Genomic DNA, 26,918 nt, shown 5'->3' with positions numbered 1-26,918 from the left:
ACTTCTGTCCTGCTCGCTCGTCCAACATTTACCCTGAATACTTCTGTCCTGCTCGCTGGTCAAGCATTTGTCCTGAAGACTCCTGTCCTGCTCGCTCGTCAAACATCTGAACATGTCCATCCTGCTGCTCGTTGTTTTATCGTGTTTTGATTGAAAGCCGTCTGTACCTTTTATGTTTTTCATCTCAAAACAAGAACCAAAACGCAACCGAACTACCTCCTATATAAACTTTTGTTGGTTGATGCATTTTGCTCTCGATTATTTAACGGATTCCGTCATTACAAAGGGCGGATGGCCTTTTTAATGTGCCCATTAAATATGTGTTTATTCTCTTTTATCTATCTGTTTTGTATCCCATAGCTTCATTTATGAAAGCCCATACATTCATGAACGCCCATTGTAAGCCCGTCAAGTAATGCCCGTAAACTGATGCGTTCCTTAAAAGAATCAAACCTTATCAACTATCTAACAATAAACGAACAAAAATGTTTTATGCAGATATCAAAATACCCTTTTCGTTCTTTTTGAATAATCAATACAACCTTTTGAGCTCATCAATATGTTTTGTATAGAAAATGCCAAATTACAAATAAGTACGTATACAGGCATCTCCGATGTGAGCAGATACTGTCTGTGGACTTGGCTTCTGTTCCTGACATACGTATATTGTATCGTGTTCCATACTGGGTGTGTTATCATACATATTACCGTAGTTACTGGGCCAGTTTTTTGTGTGCAATTTTGAACAAACTTTTTTTAAAACTCGATTTTTGTGTTTAACACTTAAAACTGTTTTATAGAAGGAAGATTTATATCCTACTCAGGTTGGCATTTTCTTGGCACTCGACGCAAGACATGTTTTGTTAAGCGAGTGATTTGCCACGGAGAAAAGTGTGCGCGGATACTCATTGTTTTGGACCATGTTTTAGATATTAATACAAATCCATGTTGATCAACTGTAAGGACACGAATGTACACAACTTTAAATTATGATAAGATAACATTAGAGGCGAGATTCAACGAATATTTGACACATTGAAGTGGCTGAACAATACTCGGCTTTTGGAATAGTTCTGTTAAAATTTATGAACAAGCAGTTGCTGGAATAATAATAAAAAAATAATATTTATAATAAGAATTTAAATATTATAGTAGTATCAGTCTGAAATGTAAAGTGCATGTTCAGGATAGCATAAAAGGATAAATAAAAAAGATATAAAAAAGATAATTTGTCAAGGCCGTTCTCGCTTGGAAATAAGTCTTAAATGGGGATTTAATACACAGAAAACTAGCAACTATATATGGGTACATTAAATGGCGGATACCGGCTCCAAGAATATCGGGGTCAGACCGAAAAAGTCGGCCAAGAGGTAAGATTTGGGCTGAATCATTTAGAGACAAGGTGTTAATGTTTAAACTAGGGCGACTTTCTCTCTGCGTTCAATTCGCATTATATAGAAATTCTGTCATGTACCTGAGAAAATTATTCAGAGCACACGGATATGAATGTTTCCGGGCCTTGTGTTGTTAAGGCATCGACACATTTTTTCTCTTAATTTTCATTAAAATATAGGATATTTTGTATACATTTTGTCTATTCAGTATTCGAAGCCCATACATTACCAGCTGTAGCCGCCGAAGCACTGTAACGATTTAGAGCCTGGTTCAATAAAAACTTTTTAACTTTTCCGGGTCTTGAAGAACAGTTGTTACAAGTTTCAATCTTAACATTTGTTCTCGACCGAAGATTATTTGTAGTCTACTCGGTATTTCTGCGATGACCCTGGCCTGTTTATATATTGGAATACTAGAATGAATGTGTTTATTGTTCACATATTTGAAAGTTGGCGGTAATTTATAATTCAATTTATGTTCATCGTCTCCAAATATTACTGAAAGGTGTTGACAATTTGGTTACTTTATAAACCAACATTTCACTACTTAAAATAACCAATCAGTCAATCAGTCAATCGATCGATCGATCAATTAATCAATCATTCGATTGATCGATCGACTGACCGATCAATAAATGAATGAATGAATGAATGAATGAATGAATGAATGAATGAATGAATGAATGAATGAATGAATGAATGAATGAATGAATGAATGAATGAATGAATGAATGAATGAATGAATGAATGAATCAATGAATCAATGAATGAATCAATGAATGAATCAATGAATGAATCAATCAATCAATCAATTAATCAATTAATCAACCAACCAACCAATTAGTCAATCAATCAATCAATCATCATTAATCAAGTAATTTTAATTTAGCTTGTTTTACAACAACAACTGTTGATGAAGTATTCGAATATAAAATAGAATAAAACTGTAACCGACTAAGTTCGGGAATTGTTTAAAAAGAACGGTGATTCAGAAGATTTGTTTATGTTCTTTGTTTATCCTTATAACAAAAAAAAAATATCTGTATAAATAAATATAAGTTTTAGGATGAATCCATGTGGATGAATAATTCAGAATGGTGGCATGCGACCAACAGTCGGCATTTGTGTGTCATATTGTTTAAACATTACTCATTTGTTACGGGCTTATTTAAACCACAGTAAACACCCGAGTGCCCACAAGCAGAACAAAACAAATCTTTCCCCTTATCTGGCCGTCTTAAAGGATTGTTTATCAAAATGTATCGAGTTGAATCTTAAAACCATTAAAATACTTGTCTATTGTTTTTCGTCATCCAGTTCCACTTTTTTGATTGAATTTATATTCTACAATCGATAAACAATCAGTCATGATTAAGGTTTGATTACATTATTTCTGTTTTGTTGCTTCCATTGTGTATACAACAGATTATCTCCTAGCCATTGGGTCTTTACAAATTCAAATACTCAATCTGACATTAAAATAAATGAAATACAAATCGCACTCCTAAGCTTCGAGTGATGCTAAAATAGTTAATAGTTGCAATCCGACTTGAGTGTATGTTCCTTACCTAGAGTTAAACACCGAGTGATTAGTTTCAATATTTTGTTTTGGATTATACGACAGCGGTTCTACATGACTTGGATACATAGACCAAAGGTCATTATAAACGGTCAATATTTATACACTGGTCAATTAGAGAATATTTATGAACCTGTTGACTTCGTTCCTGGATATTGTTTTTATTTTATGGATGTTACCTGTTCTGTTCAAGGTTGGTGGATAATATATTTTAAACCCGTAGAGATACCAAGGAATGGAATAGGAACTGTTCTGTATGTTTCTTTATTTGAAGACACTATTAAACAACCTCCTCGCTGTCAACCCTGGATACGTTTGGAAGAGTTCACGTTCATTTAGTAAATGCATGCTTTCCGTTGTATTGTAGAGATTTCTCAGTCAGATAAAAAGTATATTTCACTGTTTCAAGCAGTGAAAATATCAATTTGATTTTTTTCACCGTTTCTAAATGTTATCCCGTTCTCACATCCAAATCAAACTTCAGCGGGCACAATGTTGGAACAAAATGAATGTTCGTATATAATTTGTCGCGCTTTTCTGAAATAGTTCAACAAGTCAATAATAATACTCGTGGCTAAATCACTCGTGAAATCTAGCATTTGATGATTAGTCGGTGGAAAATATTTCAATCTGACACTGAAACAAACAATTATTCTCCTTATATTATTACAATAAAGACGACTTTCAATTATTCATACGATAAAGCACTATTCAACTACTTAAAAATATGGTAATATCATCTGGTTGTATAATTATCTTTCATTAAAGTGACACTCGTATTTAAAATTAGCACATACACATGTATAAGAAACATACATTTTGAGTGATAAACCTTTGACTTCTTACTTAATAATGCATCTATAGAAAATATCCATAAGTGACAACACGATTGAAACCGTGTATTTATATCTTAAAACGCACACATATTAAATGGCTGGTGGGTCCTAAAAGATTTACAGTGATCATTTGTCGTCTCATAAGATAGAAATACTGTGTATTCTGCACCTTTCTTTCAAATTAAACACGATATTCTTTCTGAGAACCATTGTTTACGATATTTATTTATCCTTTTCGGTAAATAAATTAAAACAATTGTATCAATTGTGGTCAATCTTATTTGGGAGTAAGTGTGCACTTTTAAACGACGAGTCGCGGAGATGTGTGTCATGATTAACTTAGGGATTAGAAAACTATTCCAAAGATCAGCCGGGGATCAATAGGTCACTGCTTCTATACAATACATGCACTTACCATGCTTGTTGGTCGTGTATGAAGTATTAATAATTTACATTCAAAACTTCCATGGACTAAGTTTTACCTTGACTTTTATGTCAGACAGCCATGCACGTGTTTAATAAACTACTAATGTATTATGTTCATGTTTGTCTAGGTGTTTGTTTGGACATCCACACATTCAGTTTTACGAAACATATTAACACATTTATGATTTTTTTTATCTTAAAATATCGATTACACTTTAGAATTAAGGTTTTAAGAACTTGGCGAAAATTTCAAGAATGTAAAAAAAATCATAATCATTATATCGTATAAACAAAAAGTTGCAATATACTAAAAGGGTTTGGTTTTGGTATGTGACTTTTAAGGTTGAACCCTGCTAACCTTGTAGTATTTGTCAAACTTATCACAGAAATCAAATTAAAAACTGGCACTAGATGGCAAAGATTAACAGTCTATAAAATATAAATGGTATTTTGTCTACCTAATATCGCTAGTAAAGATTTATACTGTACCCACTTTAATAGTTTAGTGGATAAACACGCTGGTTAACATAAAAGCAATTTTATCGCTGTATAATATTCGAAAGATAAACATTACAAATCTGTTTAAACACGTCTAAATCACTTCATACCGTGAATGAAAATTCAATTTGAAACCAGATCGATGGGAGCCCATATCTCATTATAGAAATAATCAAACTGAAACTCGTCTCTGTGCAAAAGTCATCGGACTCTTCAGAGCTTTCAACAATAACGATGGTCTTGTATAGGATATGATGAGATTGTGCGTTATCCGCCACACCTTGCTGTCATTGAACCAATAAACGAACATTAAACACACGAAATATGAGCTTACTCAGTGACAAATAAACAAATAAGTTCATTGGCTTCCACAAATAGGATATGAACCAAGTATCGAATAGTCAACGAGTACCTTAAATGACTAAGCTAAGGCCGGGGAATTTACCGACACACTCCTGAACCAAAGATACATACGAATAAGAAAGGTCGTTTCCATAATGTTTTAATACAGCCATAAATCACTTAACATCTCATCTTCATATTTTAATGATCACGAAAAGGTCAACACCTTGAAGCCCCTGGTCTTGAGAAGGCGTTGTCACTGTCCATGCATTCCCGTACAGGGCGTGTCTGTGTATTTTGTAATGTGGCTCCGATCTTGACCGAAGAGCCTTATATAGCAATAGTTAAACTTGCCTTATTTACCACGAAGACCGATCAGCCGGTTTAGCAAAGCCAAACGTTACCAGGCTTACCGTTTAGAAGACCAAAAAGTAATGCTTACTCTCTTGTGTTAAGCACAAAATCTGCGCAAATGCCTTTATATCAGTCAGAGCGCATGCTTGGGACTGTATGGAACTCTCTTAATAAAACCAGATAATAGCTAAACGAATTTTGGCGGTTGTTTTTGTTACCGAATGGAATTTGGAGGTTTTTAATCAGCTGAATAGATTTTTGGTTTTCAGAGATCTTCTAAAGCAAACTACTCAAAAAAGAATTCCAAGTCCATTTATCTTGCTTGAAGGCCATATTTTCAAAGACGGTCTGCAGCAGATGCAGTTAATTGCGTCTGCCGATTGAACTTTATTACCCGCCTGGTTCTATGTATGGGTTGTTTCTACCGAAGCTTATTTAACGCATCCATCTTTCTTTATGGAATGCTTGACATGACTTAACATCAAATGCACAGGCAATAAAATGAAGTGTAAGCTTATTCATGAATGCTTGTGCAAATTTAATATAACGCTTTAAATGAAACATGGCCTTTTGTGTAAAGGGAATGGATCAGATTTGAATACATTTGATAAATTCGACCCATTAATTTCAATGAATAATGTGTTTTAAATCGTGAACAGTTTACGTCATGCCAGATAATGAAGGTCAGTGGGTAGCCCTTTAGTTCATTCTGGTTTGGAGAACTCACGTGTTTGTAATTTAAACGTACCGAAGCGTTCTTAATACCTAAAACTGAGCTTCAATTGACGCACTACTAAGTATTAATTTTACTCATGTGTATTACCTCAAATGGAAACAGTGTTTCATTTTACTTTTAAGGGAATAGTGGTGGGCCCTTTGCAATGGAAAAATAGCGTCGTTATTGGCCAAAAGGGTAAAACACTAACATGATTACTATAATATTCAACCGTTTTTTTTCAAAACCTTTCATTCGACAAACCTATTGACATATTCCTGAATGGCACTGTATTGATACATTTGTTAAACAAATATATAGTTATATATATATAAGGGATTTTTTTTACCTTGGTTGAGGAAACCTATATACTTTATCACAAGGGAATGGGACCGAATATCGGCACCAAAAGGGCCGGAAAAACCCTGACGCTTTTATTAATCCCTTTATAGAGTCCGTTTTCTGGGTAGAAACTAATACAGTTGTTCTAATAAGGTGCCCCTGGTCGGGGTGAAACCAATGGTTGTGGATGAGAAGTGCCCCTGGTCGGGGTGGAACCAGTGGTTGTGGATGAGAAGTGCCCCTGGTCGGGGTGGAACCAGTGGTTGTGGACGAGAAGTGCCCCTGGTCGGGGTGGAACCAGTGGTTGTGGACGAGAAGTGCCCCTGGTCGGGGTGGAACCAGTGGTTGTGGATGAGAAGTGCGGTCGGGGTGGAACCAGTGGTTGTGGACGAGAAGTGCCCCTGGTCGGGGTGGAACCAGTGGTTGTGGACGAGAAGTGCCCCTGGTCGGGGTGGAACCAGTGGTTGTGGATGAAAAGTGCCCCTGGTCGGGGTGGAACCAGTGGTTGTGGATGAGAAGTGCCCCTGGTCGGGGTGGAACCAGTGGTTGTGGATGAGAAGTGCCCCTGGTCGGGGTCGAACCAGTGGTTGTGGATGAGAAGTGCCCCTGGTCGGGGTCGAACCAGTGGTTGTGGATGAGAGTGGGACACCTATACCACTAGATCACTCATGATACAATCTAGAATGTACTGGTTTACATACAAGTATATAGTTTCTACAATATGCGATTTGGCCTTGTAAATGTGTCCGAGGCCACTAAGTAAGGGTTGGTGTCTCTTGTCCTTTGATCACGTCATGTCTAACCTAATCATCTATAGAGTGATAAAGCAATCTATTATAAGTTATAACCATACAATTTGCCACCACAAGCTTTATACATTTTTGGAAAAATAGCAGATATTGTCCTTTTGATATTTGTTTGAAGTACGTTGTACCTTCAATATCGAGACGTCAGACATTTTCTATGATAAAAATCCAACAACTAATGTAAGTGTGCAACCGCGAGGTTCACTTTAATATTTCCCACATTCCTGTCTTGTTGAGTAGCTTGACAAAGCCCCACTTAGGAGAGATTTTCTGGGCTTTCTATTGCGTCTAAATCGAGAATCGTAATTGGCATTTAAGCGTTTGTGGCAATACCTGTCTGTCAGAGTGGCTTTAGTATTGCATATGCCAGAAATGGGCTTGACAATTCAATAGAAGAAGATTGAATATGAAAGCTTTGAAGTTCTCAGACATGGACATCGTTGGTTCAGAAACGAATGATAAAATAATAATTGTTTTGATGACAAACATATTTTTTCCATTTCTTATCAGCCGATTAGTAAGTGGGTTGATGAATTGTTAATGATATCACGTAAACAGGTGCTCAGATAACCAGCATACCTTTATTTCTATGCGAATACATTTGTATTTTAAAATTGTTATTGTCTCTTAAACTTGATGGATGACCGGAGTTTGTGTTGATGGATGACCGGAGTTTGTGTTGATGGGTGACCGGAGTTTGTGTTGATGGGTGACCGGAGTTTGTGTTGATGGATGACCGGAGTTTGTGTTGATGGATGATCGGAGTTGATGTTGATGGATGACCGGAGTTGGTGTTTATGGATGACCGGAGTTTGTGTTGATGAATGACCGGAGTTGATGTTGATGGATGACCGGAGTTGGTGTTTATGGATGACCGGAGTTTGTGTTGATGGATGATCGGAGTTGATGTTGATGGATGACCGGAGTTGGTGTTGATGGATGACCGGAGTTTGTGTTGATGGATGACCGGAGTTGATGTTGATGGATGACCGGTGTTTGTGTTGATGGATGACCGGAGTTTGTGTTGATGGATGATCGGAGTTGATGTTGATGGATGACCGGAGTTGGTGTTTATGGATGACCGGAGTTTGTGTTGATGAATGACCAGAGTTTGTGTTGATGGATGATCGGAATTTGTGTTGAGGGATGACCGGAGTTGGTGTTGATGGATGACCGGAGTTTGTGTTGATAGATGACCAGTGTTTGAGTAAATGGATTACCGGTGTTTGTGTTGATAGATGACCGGTGTTTGTGTTGATGGATGATCGGAGTTTGTGTTGATGGATGATCGGTGTTTGTGTTGATGGATGACCGGAGTTTGTGTTGATGGATGACCGGTGTTTGTGTTGATGGATGACCGGAGTTTGTGTTGATGGATGACCAGTGTTTGAGTAAATGGATCACCGGTGTTTGTGTTGATGGATGACCGGAGTTTGTGTTGATGGATGACCGGAGTTTGTGTTGATGGATGATCGGAGTTTGTGTTGAGGGATGACCGGAGTTGGTGTTGATGGATGACCGGAGTTTATGTTGATGGATGACCAGTGTTTGAGTAAATGGATGACCGGTGTTTGTGTTGATGGATGACCGGTGTTTGTGTTGATGGATGACCGGCGTTTGTGTTGATGGATGTCCGGCGTTTGTGTCGTTGGATGACCGGCGTTTGTGTTGATGGCTGACCCGTGCCTGTTTTGATGGATGGCCGGTGTTTGTGATGACGAATGACAGGTGTGTGTGTGTATTGATGGATGAGCGGTGGTGTTTATGCTGAGAGATATCCGGTGTTTTTGTTGTGGGATGACCGGTGTTTTGTTGACGGATGACCTGAGTTGTGTTGATAGATGACCAGCGTTGATGTTGATGGATGACCGGTTTTTGTGTTGATGGATGACCGGCGTTTGTGTTGATGGATGATCGGTGTTTTTGTTGCTCTTGGTCTATACCTGAGAGTGTTCCTGTTCATACATATCAATTGAATGTATTTTGTGCTTATATAGGATCTCTCTTTTAGACTGTAATGAATACCATGGTTACCATAGCGTGCTAAGGAGCTATTGTTCAATATCAAATACTTATGTTGGCTCTGAAAGGCGACACTTTGTGGGTTAAATTTGATGTATAGTAAAATTATTCAAAATTCCGATTGCCGGCTCGTTCGTCTTAAATCGATTGAATAATTGAAAAGTCGCATTAATTTCATGATATCTTAGCGTTTAGAGATATCTTTTTACAAAATGGGTTTCGACCTTCTTATTTATGTTAGAGCTTGAATGATCGACACTGTTGCTGCGCTCAGGGAGCCGTGGATTATTGGTTATGGCCATTTAGAAAGGCTATTCAATAATTTCCATTAAGATCTAAAGACTGAATATGGACGGAGTTTGAAACATGAGTTATGTACATAGAAACGGCTACAGACTTGTTATAGATGATATTGATTGGGAGTAATAATGTTAAAATAGCTCAGTCATGACTTCCTTATTTCGATTGGCTAAACTATATTATACCCAACGTTTTGAAGGAATAGTTGAGCATATCTGCTCACGATGAAGAAACGAGCCGTGGTATTCAATATTTTCATGCAACAGGTGCGCTCAATTTATTTGAAAAGGTGTTGTTTATTTCTATGACCATAATGTCAACGAATGTGCGTTAGTTATCGCTTTAGCTTTGTTGCTGAAAATGGCGTATAGGTCCTGAAAAATGATATTTACAAATTGATGGAGCTTACGAACCGACAGTCAAAAAAGAGTTTTGACGTTCATGACCCAATGACACAATTCACATACACAAAAAACAACAACAACGATTTAATAATTCGCATTCTGTGGGCAGCATATTTGCTATGATAATTAAAGAATATATTTTATCATGCAGTTTTCTTCTCAAATTTGTACGCACCTGTTCGATCCATTAGAGTCGTGGGAAGTACGGCGCGTGCCAATGCTTATAAAGACAAGCTAAACTAACAGATTAGATGAACACCTGAACAGAAGATCTGGTCTGAAAAGCTGTTCACCAATAAAAAATTTAAACTTACTTTAAATATGTATTTTATATTTAATCTACTTTCTCATGAAACGGGAAGTTTAAACTATTCAACAGTGCCAACAAAATAACAAAAGACAATTTATGTGAGCAATTTGTTCAAGTCCCATTGCAATTTATAAAATGAAGTGTTTGCATTCATGTATTGTCACCAACACACATAGACACACCATTGTGTTCACGGCGGATATGAAGGGAAATAGTTGCCTTCGCCTTTCAGTGCTAATTGAATTGTATATATCCCATCTAGCGGGGCACAGTGGATGATCAATGGCAGACATGGCATCCAGTAAACTCGTCCTTTATCATATTCATCTATTCTGCAGATCTTTTCTACAGATAGTCCTCACTTGAATAGGCTTCCATTTCAACAACTGTTCCATTTGGCTTAATGGCATTAAAGTGTTTACAGAATTATAAACTAGATCTATGGCCGGCTTTATGGGACATTCACTGGCTTATCTTCCAAACATGATTTAGGTAAGAGTTGACATCATACTTAATTATTAATGTACTAAATGCCTTGTTTTGAAATTCCATCACTAAGGATGGTGACTTATATTGATCTTAGACCAATGACTATGCGATATTGTTGAAATTATTCCCCATTTATTTTCCATTAATTCAGGTGTTCTATTTTAAGAACATGTGATTTTGTTGCCGTATTTTCACAAATCTTTCGTAGGCTCAATGCACGTGCGTATTGCTATATGAAAGGCCTTTAATGACAACTTAAATAATAATTGTTGATAAAAATCACTTGTCATTTTAAAATTATATATTTTGGGACAATATTTTATTTACTGTCCAGTATCTATGCCGAGAGACAGTGTGCACATGCTGTAAAACAGAATTAAAGACATTCACAATGCTTCAACGACTCTGATAAATATAAGAAGTAAATTACAAATCAGGCGTAGATTTCAGTATTGAATGACCAGTCTATGTTTATTTTCTTAACTTTCTTATTGTCAGACTAAACATGAAAGCGAGCACGTTCCTTGATAAACAAGGGAGTGATTCTTCCTGTAATTTACCAGTTGCGGGTGGTCGTTAACTGGTTTAAGAGTCATAAACTTTTAATTTAGAATGGAATTGTGTTTACAAGTGTTTGTCTAAGATAGATTCAGGACTGGCTTGTCGACCAAAAGGTTTTTTTTGTTGACCCCTGACCCGAAGGGAGAGAGGTATATAAACCAGGGTGTTATCTGCTCCTGCAAATACTTGAAAACTCATTGTCACTTCACCATTTAACCTGTGCAAAGACATTTAATTTGGCAAAAGTGAGACGTTGATATATTAAAGCAACTCCCACGAAGTTTGTTTCATAACAAAGTTTATTGTATGTGATATAAGTTTGAGCGAAAGCTTGGTCTGTCATCTGTCTAAATATTAAGATAGATCCGTCGAAAGAAGAATCAACCCAAAGAGAACTTCTACTGTTGGAATTTATTGGGAATAATCTATCTATAAACGGTTTGTACATTAAAAGATCTGTTCTGTTAATAAAAATGCCAACATATTTTATTAAGTATGTTTCAAACTTTGTTCTTTATTTTTATTTTGTAAAAAATATATTAGAACCTCACCTGGCAGCCCCTCGTTCGTACAAACTTGCATATTAAATTCTAAAATCATTCATTTTTCATTATATATTTTCTGTCAATTGCAGATACACATTTGTTGATGTTTTATAGTTGTTATAAGCAGTTTATTTACACTCAATACGAAATTCAAGCGTCAGACATGATAGACCATTAACCACTAAACACGAACTTCAACTGTTGGGCATATAGACTCTTTAACACTAAAGCTTCAGTAGCTGTTCTTGTTTGTAGGCAAATGAAATTATGTTATTTGGTGGCATCTTTGTATACCTTGGAAATACCACGTGACAAACTGTTTTCGTTTGTTTTGTTACGTTGTCATGAATTGGCACTGCTTTTGAATGCTCCACTTATAGCTTGAACACTCCGAAAACTGTCTTTGCTAGTGTATACTATAGTTAGCATACAAATTCCCGCCATTAAGTAAATATTTGAGCTCTGACGGCTGACTCGATTACAAAAACGTCGTTTACATTTTTGTAACGATAAAATTGTTAATACAAACTTAAGAAAGTTCATTGTTAACGAAGTAGAGCAAACATAACATATACATATTTAGAAATAGGAGTTCCATGTCTGCTTATTTAGGAAATACAAATGTATGGATATCAAATTATATCTGGCTTTTGGACTAAGGTTTATTAAACGTAATATAAACGTATGTGAAAACGAGACGTCGAAGATTCCATGAGTGAATAAGTCTTTAAATCACATATCACAAGGTAAGGCAATCCTATCTTTATATCCTTTCTGTTCGAATTTAAGGCATCTTTCTATTACAGTCTGTCAGTATGCCAGGCGTTTACAAGAATGAATACAAAGACATATTCTATTGTTTCCTACCTCTTACAAGATCAAATACAAAAAAAACAGATTCTATGTTTATATTCATTACTGCGATTAGCAAACAACCCATGCATACCACCAAACATTTTATTTAAACTTAAATAATTATAATTGCCTTTGGGACCTTCCCTTAACGTTCAATAAGAGTTGAGAGTTTAATGACGGAACATTGATATATGCTTGTTTATCATGACTATTGTACCATACATGCTTGTTGAAGTTGAACCCTGAACTGTTCTGTCTGAGAGCCAAGTAGAACGAAAGGTCATAATATTGTGTGTAGAAGTCGTGAGAAAACGGGCTAAATTAACCCCTATGCGTGTATAAAATAGTGTTAAATAATAAAACTTTGTTTGAAATATAACATCATAGTTCTATATCATACTGAAGATGTTTTGCCATGTTTTGAAAAAGAACAATGGTTCTAAAGCTCGAAGTATGGACTTAATTGTATGTATCCGGGTAAAGCTTCTGTTCAAATGATTTTGTTCGTGTATTAAATAGTTGGAATATATTTGTATCAGGTAGTAGCAGTAGTTATATTTTACTGTGGCTTCTAATGATTACAAAAGTTGAAACAAATGCTGTTTTTCTATGTGCTCTACAAAACTGCATTTGTCGACAAAATCAAACGCAATCGTTGGGAAGTAGATTTGTGCAAGCTCACGTTTGAGCATACAAGTGCCGTGCATTGTCAAACACATCTTATAAAGTGCGAACAGAAATGTAAATGTATTGCGCCCATGAGCCTTTTACTTCTATTGTAAAGCAAATAAGCGAAGAGGTCCAAAACCTTGTTCTGTGTAACAGTTCTTACGAGTTGCTAGTCTTCAGAACACACATTCAAGTGTTTTTGTATCAATCATTGTCGATTACGATAGTGTATGTTAGACAAGGCTTGATAAGGAGTTCTTCCTCGACACGGACAAGTGAAACTTGTTGAAAAACACTTACTGTATTTGTTCTATAGCCGGCTGTTTCAACAAATATGAAGTTTCTGATAACCAAAAAAGAGAAGAACAAGCAACGCAGTGATGCCAAATAAATGAAATACCTAATGTAGGTTCAACAGTAATAATACATCATATGGCCATCTGTATATATATATACTGTTATACGAGTGCTGTCTGTTATCATTTAATGGCACGTGGTTGTTAATAGAATATCCACAGGCTTACAATTAAAAAGCTTGTACTAATTTCAATTCAATTTATTTAAATGTCGTATTGCCTTCTTTAACAGACAACAGAGTAAAGTACATATCGAAATGTATTTACATACGAAACAGTATTGATATACGAAGTTCAATATGCTTTTGCACGTGCACACATAGAAGTTACATGCACATGATCTAAACTGTTGTTGTGTTGTATGTTTGGATAGCATGAAGATCACTGTAAACCTCACCGGATATCAGCCGGACTCGGACTCGGAGTAAGTTTCTGAAGTAGTTCCCCCCTTAGTTATTAAATCTCCATTTGTAGTTTGGGCGCGATTTGTTCGATTTCTTGTAAAACTAGTTTTCATTGTATTGCCGAATAAATTTCGTTTTCATATTAAGCTACGCCATTATACTCTATCCTCTTTATTTATTATCGACATAATAATTTTAAATAATATTTCATGAATTATTTTTCAAGTTTTTATAAATAATTCATTCCACAAACCTTAGCGTTGCACATTTATAATTACTCTCATTTTCAAATTTACTGCATGTTTCTTTATATATTTGTTTATTTCTTTCACATTTTCAAATACATCTCTTTTTAATTTGTATAGCGTTATATGGATTCTTTGTACAATAGCTGGTTTGTCAGAAAGTTATTTTTCTAATATAAATTAGCAGCTTACTTGCATTTGAAAAATAACTTTAGTAGTAAATACAGCTTATCGCCTCCAATGACAGTAGTGCATGAGTGAAGGCATGTAGCTTGTTTCACTTTAATTAATAATGGTAGCACGATCGAATGCCATTATGACGCTGCTGTTGACAACAGTGATATACATATATATACACCGGGAACATTCATTGTTCGGTGATAAATTAAGGTGATTTCCCGTTGGAAAATATTATTTATTTATAAATATTTGTTCACGTACTTTACTGTGGAATGTTTACAGAGGTTCGTCAGTAAATATTTGTTAGTATAACTTTACCATTACATTCAGACTTCGTAACTTTTGATTGGACTGAGGAGTAGGTTTGTACATACAAACCTTTTAACTTAAAAGTGTTCGATCTGTTAAGGAGTTTACCCAGTTTAAAGTAAACCCTTTAAGTGTTTTCTTCCTCAGTATTGGTACTCCTTGAACATTGTTTAGTATTTTAATTTTTTAAATCATTATTTTAGAACGATTGTGAGGTTATTGCTTTGGTTATTATATGAACCTCTGTTGGTGTGGTGTTATGCGAAATGGTGTGGTCTGGTGGTGTGAGGGATGTGGGGTGGGGGGGGGGGGGTGGGGTAGACGGCGTAAGATGATCACACTTTTTTCACATGCCGTGTACGTTTGGAGTGCTCTAACGAAACATTGGATTACTCTTGAATACATTGTTCAAGTAACAAACGATTATATACTTCTTGTATAAAGATAAAAAATATGTTTGGCAGCTTTTGAACTATAAGTGCGATCCTATGAAACAACAAACGGAAGACAAAAGCTACGAGGTTGAAACACAGACGAAATGAAAGTTCCATACAGATGATATTGAACTCATTAAGGTTGATGCTATACTTGAAGTCTGACTAATCATGGTTAGGGGGCGAACTGTTTTAACAGTTCGATATGATCCGTATAATAAAAGTTGACTGTGATCGTAAGAATGATAGAATCAATGTCATGTATATTCTATGTAATACAATATATATATATACAATCATGGTCCGTCCATTAACATCTGGAGCATCAGGTCTACATGCCATTCTTATCAATGTGGGCCATTTTTAATAAATAAATAAATAATGGTTTCACCCTCTTTTTCGCGAATCGGAAAGGTAAACAATTATTCAATTTTCGAAAGTACCAAAGTCAACATTTTTTTTTATTAGAAAGCAAACAGTAGGTATTACGTCAGTGGAAAATTAAATTAAAATAAATTTGTATACGAAAAATTAAATTAGAATGAGTTTGTATACATCAAACAAAAGTTAAATGAATTTGGCACATTAGGTGTCCAATAACTACTTAAATGTTGGGAAATATTTTCCTTGGCCAAACAGTGTGTTTAAATAAATGAATAATTGATTTTTAATTTTCATTCCCCTGTTATATATTAGCTATTCAAACACACTTTGTCTGTTCCTTTATCCACTTCCCTATCCCTAATAGTCACATTGTTCACCGATTCTTTACTTCATTTACCTATATGGATTTTATTTAATTAAATATCATTTTATAAAAGAATCGCCTTAAAAAGACCTGAATTTAATTCTTTCCGTCATTCGCTTTTCGCAGTCAAAATCTTGTGAACTCACCTTTAATTGAGTTATTCGCTTGCCATTTCTGAACTGAATGGCCAGATTTGAAATTGTGGATTTGTTAATCGTTTTTAAACCTTTCATAAATTGTAATTGAGAAGGATCTACTTATCATTGATACACTAAATGGTATTCGAATAAGTACAGGTTTGATCCCAATACCACAGTAATCCAGTGTAGCGTTGAAACAATACGCGCGTGTGTTCATTCTACGATAGAAATCAAATAGCTTGGATATTTTATATGGAAGCAAATCTGAAGTAATAATAATTGTGGGTGTGTTTGAAGTATTAATTATGATGAACAGTTCACACAAAGCCGTAGCTCGTGCGTAGGAATACTGAAACCATGAGTCCGCGTCATCAGTGAAAAAGATACCACAGTTGACGTTATTTTGGGAGTCCCGAACCTCTCCGGAACAATAGTCGTTCATTAATTGTGTGTGTATCCGAACAGTTGAACGCACTTTAGGAAGTTCATCAAGAGGACAATCTTTATTTTTGATAGAATCCCCTCACCGGATAATATCATTGCACGTTCATTGATTTTGATATGCGATGATTAAAAGACGTCTTTAAGAACTGCTTGAAGCTTTTGTAATTAACGCCAGCCAAAGAACGGTCGGCCTTTTAGCCACATAGGTTTGTCAGAGTGAGTTGCAGATTCAAGCGGAATTTATACTCTGAATTCGCAGAAGCACAACGTTAGTGATTGGTGAAATAGTATAAATGGTATAACGATTACCAAGTTATAATACGTTTGGGTAGACGTTCTTAGAATATTGTGACACTCGATTTAGTGGAAGAGTCTTATGGTTGGAATAAATATTAAATCTGGTAATATCTACGAGTGTAATAATGCGGTATAAGACGATGAGCGCGTCACCTAACAGGGCACGACGGGCGACCAAAAGGTAACAGTGGTATTGAACTGGCCACACTCCATGTTTGTTTTGTCAGAAAACATTGATTCTAATGTCTATTTTAGTATGATTTTCAGCAAAGCTTACTTTAAGTTAGTAATATTGATACAACACATGGCTAGAGTTCGTAAGTGTTTTTTTTTCAAGGAAAAGTAACCTTAAAATGGAAACGTTTTAAGTTCGTGCAAACATTTACGTTCCTTAATATCATTGAAATTGACCGGTCTAGAACAAGTGTCTGAACTTGAGCTAGTCGAATGATCCTGTTAAATTGAATGTCAGTTCAAAAGTAGCTGTGCAATGACGTCCTCACTTCGATTTTGATATATAATATTATAGTTGGCTTCATGGGAGCGGTTTCTGTGGTTCATGGTGACAGAGAATCTTACAGGAGAGTTTTAATTATATATGGTTTTTCCCCCAGATGAGGTTTATATCATGAGCATACATATGATTCCATTTGATATTTATGAAGTAATCAACATTGGCCACTTCCGCGTGACGCTTGTAATAGGCATAATTATCTTATAAATGAATGAAATTGTATAGTTTAATTTCTAAGTAGTCGATACGGTGTTATGTTTCAGGTACAGAGAATACCTTTGCAAGGTTTCCTTTAAAACATTAATTTGTGGAAATTATTCTCAATCAGGAGTCGGCCTGGGAGGCATAATTTTAGTATCAAGTTTTCGGAACCAAGGCTATCGTGTGTCTGTTACTGCGACAAATTTGTGATAAACATAAACATGTTTTGAATTTCTATCATCGCTTGTTGACATTTAATTTTGCTACAAGTAAAAGAGTCACTTATTATGCTTAATGTATCTATAAGTTTGAATCGTTTTGAAAAAAGAGCATGATACTGTTTTGCTTGAATAATTTATCCCTTTCTCTCTACAATAACATTTTGCCTCAAACCTATATATATCTCAAAACCATGTTATATTGCAGCAGAAGTGCGATATTGCCTTCAACTATTAGTGCGTGGGGGTTTTATTTGTCAGGTTGTACTTATTGCAGCTTTGAGGTTACACTCCACGGATATCCCGTGTTTGTACATTTCATATGTAAGGCTTATACAGTATATGAACATTACAGGTGTGAGGGTAGCGAGGGCGGAATGAGGAAGGACAATACGTGGAACGTGTCCGTGAACACTGACAGACCCATCCTGGAGGACGACGCGCAGTAAGTTCCACATGTATAGTATTGCCATCTTCTTCCATTCCGGCTCTTCTTCAATTCTCATCTTCCGCTTGTTCCTCCTCCCGCCCCGCATCTTGTACTCCATCTAATCATACTCCTTCCTCAACTTTCCCACTTCGGATACTTTCTTGCCGCGTCCCTGTGAACACAGACCATAGGACAAGGCACCGTCTCGTGATTCCGTACATTTTTACTCGACTTTTCACTTCTAAGAAAAGAGTACACCTATTGTCATGCTATCGTCATGTTTATCATTTTCCTTGCTGATCATCAAACCATGCGTCACTGACACCATTTCCATTATCATAACAATCATGTTCCTGTCGTTATCATCCGCGTCCTATTATCTTCACTTCCTACTCCTTCTCCCCTCTTTCCTTTAATGTTTCTCACCTTCTCCTTTCACCCCTCATATTCTTCCCTCTTTCTCTTTCTCGACCGATTCTTCTCATATCAATTATCATCTTTGGCCCTTCTCCTTAGCGATTTCACACTTCTCTAACCCCTCATTTTCATCTCCATTCCCATACTTCTTAACCCCTCATTCTTTCTTATCCATAACTCCTCCCCTTTCCCCCACATCATTATTGACGTTGTCAGCATCCTACTCCTCCTCCTCCTCCCCCCTCCTCCTCCTTCTCATGATCCTCATTTTCATAATCATTTGCGTTCATACTCATGCTCTTGTCTGTCTCATATTTATTATTCACACTCCTAGTCGACCTCATGAACCTTCCAGTCGTGAACATTTCTTCTTTATGCAGTTTGGATATAATAATCCTCTTAATTGAGAAGAATTCTGCACGCAAAGCCCACTGTGAGGCATTGTTTTGTGCCGGGTAGAGGTATTTGTCTGTTCACAAAAGGCTAAATGATGTTTGCTTAATCATTGTATGAACATTATTAATTTGGTTTACAGTAGGATCTTTACCAACTTAGACGTATCTTCATTTAAACATGATACTTGGTTAATAGGTGGTTTGTCACATGCAGCTGACTTACAATGGTTAATAATACTAATAATATAAATGTTGTGATCATGATGGAAATTATGAATGACAAATAAACGTCTGGAGTGTTATGGGACTGTACACATTTCACAATGGTGCAAATTCGTATGGATGTATTGCAACTAAATGTTCGGAATCACTGCAAGGGGTAAAATATTCGTATACACACCACTTTCGTATTGTTTGGAGAACACATGAGTCGTAGATTGACATTGAAGAGTCTGTCTTTTAGCCTTTTTCTTATTAAGTGTCAATAAAATATAAATTCTATTAACCTTTGATATGTAGGATAACTGCGTCGAACATCTTATGAAGAAGATTGATGACTGCTTCTTGAATTTTAACAAGCTATGTTTTAAAAGAATTACAATATTTCATTCTTAGAAGTTTCTTATGTTTGTTTGCTTTTTAAATGATCGTGCTGCATCCTAGGGCACACCTAACCATATTTATGCGATTATTTCATGTAAGCGTAACTTGTATCTACTTTCTTTCAGCTTAAAGGTGAGCTACACGCCCGGGAAGAAGGGTGGTAACTTCGGACTGCCCCTCGGGGCCAAGCTTATGGTCCCTGATGGGGTCTTCGGCAAAAAAGACAGCATAACATGCGAGGTTGCCCCACCCACACAGCGTTGGAAATACACACCCGTACTTCCGGTTCACGAGCATCTGACGTCAGAGATTTTCCAGTTTACGTCATCATTGGCAATACTTAAAAAAGCCGTAGTCATCCAAATCCCGTTTTATCCAATCGATACGCAGCATTCAGAAATCAACGTGAAGGGAAGATGGAAGGATGAAAACGAGTGGGTCAACGTTGGGTTTTTGAAAAAGGTATATTTTTCTACATGGTAATACTATATATCTTTTGTATATTGAAATTGTAAACAAGAATCATTTTCCTTCCCTGTGGTGTCCTTCTGAAAATTGATGGCAAATGATTGTACGGCTGTTGTTTTTTTAATTTAAAAATTACGCTTTTTTAAATAGTTATTCATTTAATGCGGTTAGAATATTCATCGCTTCTAGGAGAAAGAACGAACGTTTGGAGTGAAATCTGTAAAATTGGAAACTTCAAAGAACTTTAAACCACCGAGGTAAACAATCTCACCGTAGGTCGAAATACGATCTGAAATAAAACAATGAATGTACTCAACTCGTTGAATAAGTTGAATATTGATTGAGTAGATCTTAAAACAATTAGATACTCTGGGGGTATACCCTAAATACGTCTTTATTAAAATCAATGTCAATATGAAACATTTTATTGCCATTTAGCATGAAATACAAGTGAGAGAATGGTAAAATTACAACTGTTCGAGAGGGTATTTGATATCTTTAAAAGTTCCTAAAAATATCATTTAAAAGTACATGTTCGAATTTTTGGTATTGCACCAAGTTAGTTCCAGAGTATCTAATTACAAACGAAGTGCTAATAAAAGCAACGTACATTGTAAATTTAGTTTTACTCGGTGTTCAATTATATGGACACGAAATCGTACACGTGAACATTTAGAGCCATATAAGTATAATTATAGTCTCAAGTTCTGTCTTATATCTTGATAGACTTTGCAGAAAAAATGCCGACATATCAACAAGATATTTGCACAATCGATTTGGTACTTTTATGAAAAATAGTTATTGCTTTACCGGCTTTGGCCGTATATCCCGGAAAATCCTGATTAATTCAAGTAATTGAGATTGAAAAATGCATGTTTACAGAATGCTTGTAATTTGCTGCGTTGCGTGTTTATGAGGTGCAGTTGTATTAGATGTTGATCCCTGGTGCCGGGAAACCTTCAACATACGTGAAAATGCCTTCGTTCTCTATTTGCATACTGCAAACAACTCTTTTGTTGGCATTTGGAAACGCTGCAAACGTGTCTTTTGTACGCAAAACAATAATGTTCCATTATTGTATTTATATCTCGGACAACGATGCACCACCACCGCCACCGCTGCTTGGTTTTGAACTGAAGTCCGGACGAATGACCTCACCCTAGCATTTAAGTTGGATGATGAAGCAGTAGTGTCTTCAAATATTTCCCGTTTCCCTTCGACGACAGTACTAAATAGACACCACGTGATAACTAGAGGGTTTGGGTATTTTTCTGTTGGGACCTTCACTGTAAAAAGTGTAGTAATTATGCACATTTATTAACAAAACTATGGTACCATACATTATATATTTCAGGACAGTACAAAGTCTCCATGTGTAGAACTCGAGATTGACCGGCTGGGTATCTTCGTGGTGACCTTCACCCCGAAGAAGGAGGTGTTTGACGTGACGACACAGGGTTGCCTTTACAACTCCAGACTCAGCAAGTACATCAGCATCCGGTTCCCCAAGAAAACCACAGACAGAAACTTTCAGTGTTCCATACAGGTAGGAACAGACGAGCCGTTATCTTAAATAAGGTGTCCTAATGTAGTGCATGCTAACCCCCTTCTTGTCGGAACGACAGACAACAACCGACACTGTTTACCGACACACACTTTCAGTATCGCATTCAAGTAAAGGACGCACATTCCCTTACAATATGGCTGACTAAAGTATACGCGCATTTTTTTAACAACTATGTCGTAATCACGTTATTAACTGTAACATATTTCTGAACAATCGGGCCATTTAATGTGACTAGATACGTGTGTTTTACATACATAATTATGTTTGTCGGGTTTATACAACTAAGTACGTCGTAAGCCTCTTTATAATCATATTATCTTGAAAGGTATCCAGCCGCCAAGTTCAGATCAGGTTATGATTAATTATGCAATATTCCGTGCATGCCGATAACAGGGGCATCAAGTGTTAATCTGCCAACTGCATTTACAAATCCACTCGCATTATTGCCAATATTTGCTGACACTCTCTTTTACGACATTTCAAATTGGAAGTTATTGGTCTTAGGAAAGTATTTTAGCAGATAAAGCAGCGTATGGTAGAACATTAGGCCCAGTAAGCTTGGATTGGTCTGACAGGTTGGGATTAAAAGTTGGACATCGAGGGGTGGAAGGGCAATGTTCTAACTGCTTCTGTATTTCGTGTCACATAGAACAGTTCCACTTGCACATGCTGTGCACTTACTTTCTTTACTTAATTCATTTAAGTATTTAGACATAAATACGATAATTATTAAGCGCTCTCTGACGTCACGCTTTTCCCATAATTCTTAGGTAATACGTGGCGCTGGTTTTTAGCGACAGTTTCATTGTTTAGCGCGCCGCCAGCCGAGCGGTTATTGTTTATAGTTTAAATTTAATCCCTCCCTCCCTCCCTACCCGTTTCAAAGTTAATTAATAGTTTTTGCCTTTTTTATTTTTTTTATTTGAGCTTCTAGGATAATTACTATCATACATACATCCGATTAGTACGTATTTTACAACGGACCAAAATGATTACCTGCTTCTGTCATTATATCACCTCTTGGTACAAATCGAGCGTTATCAAGCAAACATGTTCTAAATGCTGGTATAGAAGTTAATTTTTATTATCCAGCATTTCGGGTCATGTCTTAACACTTACTGCCTGTGTTTACGTAAGCAAATATTTTCCGATATGTTTCTAGATCAACCCGATATCGCCGGCCAAGGTCCAGCTGGCGAAACAGAACTTCCCGCACGAGACAAATGAGCTTCTGGAGACGTCAGAGTTCATTGACGTCATACCAGAGTGTCCTGTCACATTCAAGCGTCCAGTGACCGTGAAACTACCACTTCCGGCTGGGTTTGAGGAGTCAGATGAGAAAAAGGTACGTCATGTAAGGAACACGTGAAATGCTTTTCCTACTGAATGGAGTCTCAAAGCATATTGATCCTTTTATTGCTAAATTTGTTTTGCGGTCGTATGTGTCTTAATGCGTTCCACCGGCGTTTCATCATCGAAGCGCATACTGTTTGTTTTGAATGTAAGTATGCCCTGGTAGCTTAATATCTCAAAAAAAAAAAAATACCTCCGATTTGAATTTGTTTACTTTTCTAAACAGCAAATTGAAACGGGGGATTTCACAACGCTTTAACACCTGTACCAATGTATTCAGTAAAGTATATGGATCATAAGTATGTCGAATATGATTTTGTTTCGGCATACAAATCTGAACGCTTGTCTTACCCTTTACACTATTCCAGACTGATGACATCGCGGTGCTACAGAAAACTGACCAGGGCTGGATCGTGTTGGATGGCGCCTACAAGTTCACGAAGACAACCGTCACTTTCGACGTCAAAACGCTTTCAACGTAAGTTATTTTACAAATTTGTTTTAAGATTATATTAATTCATGTTAGATCGACTTTGAAGACAGCTGAGAGTCGATATGAATAATTCTCATGTCCGTTTCCTGGGAAGAAACCAGTACTGGGGCCATTACTTTTAGTGGTATATTTTAAATGCCGAAAAAAAGTATACAAATTAACACACACTTATCTCTGCCATGCAGACCGTCGTCATAGTTATGAACATTATTTTTGAACAAAATAGGCGCTTAGGGTCAATTAACTTTAACAAGAAGGAGGAATAAGGAATATTCTGTAAAAGTTTGTATCTTGGGAGAGAGGACGTATATGGACAATGCATGGTTTATCATAAATAATGTTTCAGTTTTTTAAAATGCTCTGTTTTATATTCAGGTTTTGCGTAGCACTTTCAAAACCAGACAGAAAGACCGCACTGCACCGATCAATAGCCGTCCTTGAAGGCCGAGTGAGCAAGGAAATGGGCGAAATATTAGTGTTTATTAACCTTCAAGAAAAATGTTGGATTATCCTGTTAGAGTGCTGTCCCATCTCACGCAAGGAAGAAAAAGTGTCGGAAAGAAAAGAAAAAGGTTATGCACTACTAGATAAATCTATTATTCAAAAAGAGGAGCCCGAGAAAAAGACTGGATTTAGCAGGCGCCCGCCACCAACGGTGCATAAAGCAAAAGCCCCGGAAGTAAACGGGTTTGAGATTTTTGACGGTATGAGGTGGGGCATTGATGTGAAAGACGATATCAAAGTTAGCTTTGACAGTGACTATCTTGAAAACAAAGAGTTGCAATTTTTCAAATTCTTACCAGAAAGTTATAGACGCTTTGTGATAGAACCGAAAACTAACGAAGAAAAAGACCTTATCGGCAATATCGCTTTCGCGCCCATCGAATCCACAGACCAGCAGGCGAAATTCGCGTCGCCTATGAAATTCAAGTTGGACATAACGGAAGATACGGTGCGGGCGTATTTCAAACCGGAATTCGTGCCGGAAGAGCCCAAACCGGAAAAGGAGAAGCCGAGGATCGAGTTTGATTTGAACTTGAACAATAAAGAAGAGAAGAAGGACGAACCGTTCGTGCCCAAGTTCAAACCCCTCCCGTCCTCTGTCATGGAACGCCTGATGAGGACCAGCAGGAAACCAATCATACGTGAGTGCTAGTGTTATCATGCATTGGCATACCATCTTCCAGCTGTTAAATGAATATTTTATTAAAAATACTGTATAATTTTAAACCGATGCCATCACAGTTATATGGACGAGTATGAACAATGCCATTTAAAAAAGTTGATATGTATACGTTAAGCATTTGTCGTTCTTTAAAGTTTATGATTGTATTATCTATGTCTACTTTAACCACACGATTACGACACTACGTAAGATATTTTGAAAATTGCTGAAATATATACATGTTGGCATGTTATCAAGAACAACAGAACTGCAAGTATGTTTGGTCAGTAGGTCAAATTCAATATCACTGATATAACAGTGTTATAGAACTTGTTCGAGGACAACACAACAACCATTGGACCATTGAAAGTGAAACTTAAGCAGTAGTTTATGACCAGTATATGACCCATATTGTTTTGGGGTCAGATGACCATTGGTCAATGTTACATCCAGTGTTCGAAAATTTAGACCGGGCAATAATTTGGACCGTGAAAATTCATTGATGGGTTGACCAGTTCATGACGCCATTTGTGTTTTGGACAGTAGGTCAAAGGTCACTGTCACGGCAAACAATTTAATGAAATATTTGTCCGCATAATAACTCATTAACGGTCGGACATAGAACAGTGACAATTTAGTAGTAGGCTTTACTTGATAAGTAAGTAGCCTCGACTGTTTTTAGGTCAGTAGGTCAATTTTGCATTTAATAACTTATTTTGTCCTGTCAATAATTCTAATAGCGTTTGGACCCAGTCTAATAACACTTCAGTTGTAAATTGTTCCTAACTACTAGATGATAGGTCAGTTGTCAAAATTCAATGTATCCTCAGAACTTCAAGTCCACACAATAACTGAAAAAATGTTTCACCTACGACCATAATACGTCATTGCTTGGTCTGTTTGTTAACTGCCATGCTTATAGTTTATGTTCACTGAACCACCTTTTCCGTATAATATGACTTCGATTGTACTTGAATAGAAGTTGGCCATTACTGTTCTAGGAATCAGTAAGTCTTAGGGCATTGTAAATGCAGTTTCTTTAGTTGCCTTAATGCAGTTTAACTTTTGTGTCAAACAAAGCGGCTCTTCCGACACAATGCTTTACAATTATATCTTTATTCTAGTGGAGAGGGAGTCCCGGATCCTGTCAGGCAAGAGCCTGATGACCATATCGAAGCTGGTACCGGAAGGCTTGACCCTGGCCGTCCACCTTGACCTCCCCGACAGCACCATCACCGGACTCGGCTTTGACGCCATCTCTAACGGCCTGGGGATGGTGGACGTCACGTACAAAATACTTCTCTACTGGAAACGTCAGCAGAAGGACAAAAAAGACGGCGCCGTTAACGTTTTGTCGTCCGCGTTACGTGATATGGGACGTGACGACATTGCGGCGGTGATTACGGAACGTCACCGTGAGAATAAAGACGTTACGTTAGAGTGCTTTACGCACTGATTGGAACCTGTGTTAAAATAGATGGAAACAGTGTTACCAATACAAAAGGACATAACTATTTCAGGAAAGTTGGTGGGGATAAACGAAACATGGAACGTTTCGACGTACGGACATGTCAATTTATATGAGCATGTATATCTGTGTTGTCGTTTTGGAGTAATAAGCATTTAGATAAATATGATACCGTCCAAACTCATTCATGGGATGTGTTATATAATTAACATAGTGAGCGTTATTTTTCAGACATGAACTGTTTTTTCATTGCCTGATTATTTCGCCATTGAACCAGACACATGCCGGATTTATCAGTTAAGTGTTATTTATCAAAATTGTGATTGTTTACTAAACGGTTTTCTATGTCTATTTGCGGATTAATCATTTAGTTATTTTTCTGTTTCACAGACGGGAAGCCTTTGGCTGTGTGTTTTGTCTTGTTGTTTTAAAGCATTCATTGTGTATGATGGTCGCATTTACTGTGTTAGCAACATTGTGATAAATACTGTTTACTCGTATATCAAATACCACTACTAGTTACGATCTACGATTGACAATGTTTTAAACAGCACATCAAGTACCTGTTATTTAATTTATATATTCATTTATGAAATAAATCTTGCATTCGTTTGCCCTTTTT

General features: G+C 36.7%; 1 protein-coding gene across 9 annotated transcripts; it reads left to right on the top strand.

The window, feature by feature from the left end:
* The first annotated feature begins 559 nt into the window (after positions 1-559).
* Positions 560-26,908, top strand: LOC128236154 (uncharacterized). Of its 9 annotated transcripts, none has more exons than XM_052951030.1 (8): positions 560-687; positions 18,293-18,382; positions 19,908-20,244; positions 21,605-21,796; positions 22,980-23,162; positions 23,539-23,648; positions 24,039-24,808; positions 25,953-26,908. In XM_052951030.1, the coding sequence occupies exons 1-8, from the start codon at positions 560-562 to the stop codon at positions 26,282-26,284; spliced, it is 2,142 nt and encodes a 713-aa protein (XP_052806990.1). In that variant the 3' UTR covers positions 26,285-26,908. The 9 variants fall into 9 exon arrangements, with proteins under 9 accessions (XP_052806990.1, XP_052806992.1, XP_052806996.1 ...); XM_052951032.1 differs by lacking the exon at positions 560-687 and adding an exon at positions 726-1,370; XM_052951036.1 differs by lacking the exon at positions 560-687 and adding an exon at positions 2,901-3,051.
* Positions 26,909-26,918: the final 10 nt, after the last annotated feature.

Source organism: Mya arenaria, chromosome 5 (genome assembly GCF_026914265.1).
Source record: "Mya arenaria isolate MELC-2E11 chromosome 5, ASM2691426v1".
NCBI classification, from domain to species: domain Eukaryota; kingdom Metazoa; phylum Mollusca; class Bivalvia; order Myida; family Myidae; genus Mya; species Mya arenaria.
The sequence above is the reverse complement of the archived record's forward strand: the minus strand, read 5'-3'. Positions and strand labels throughout refer to the sequence as shown.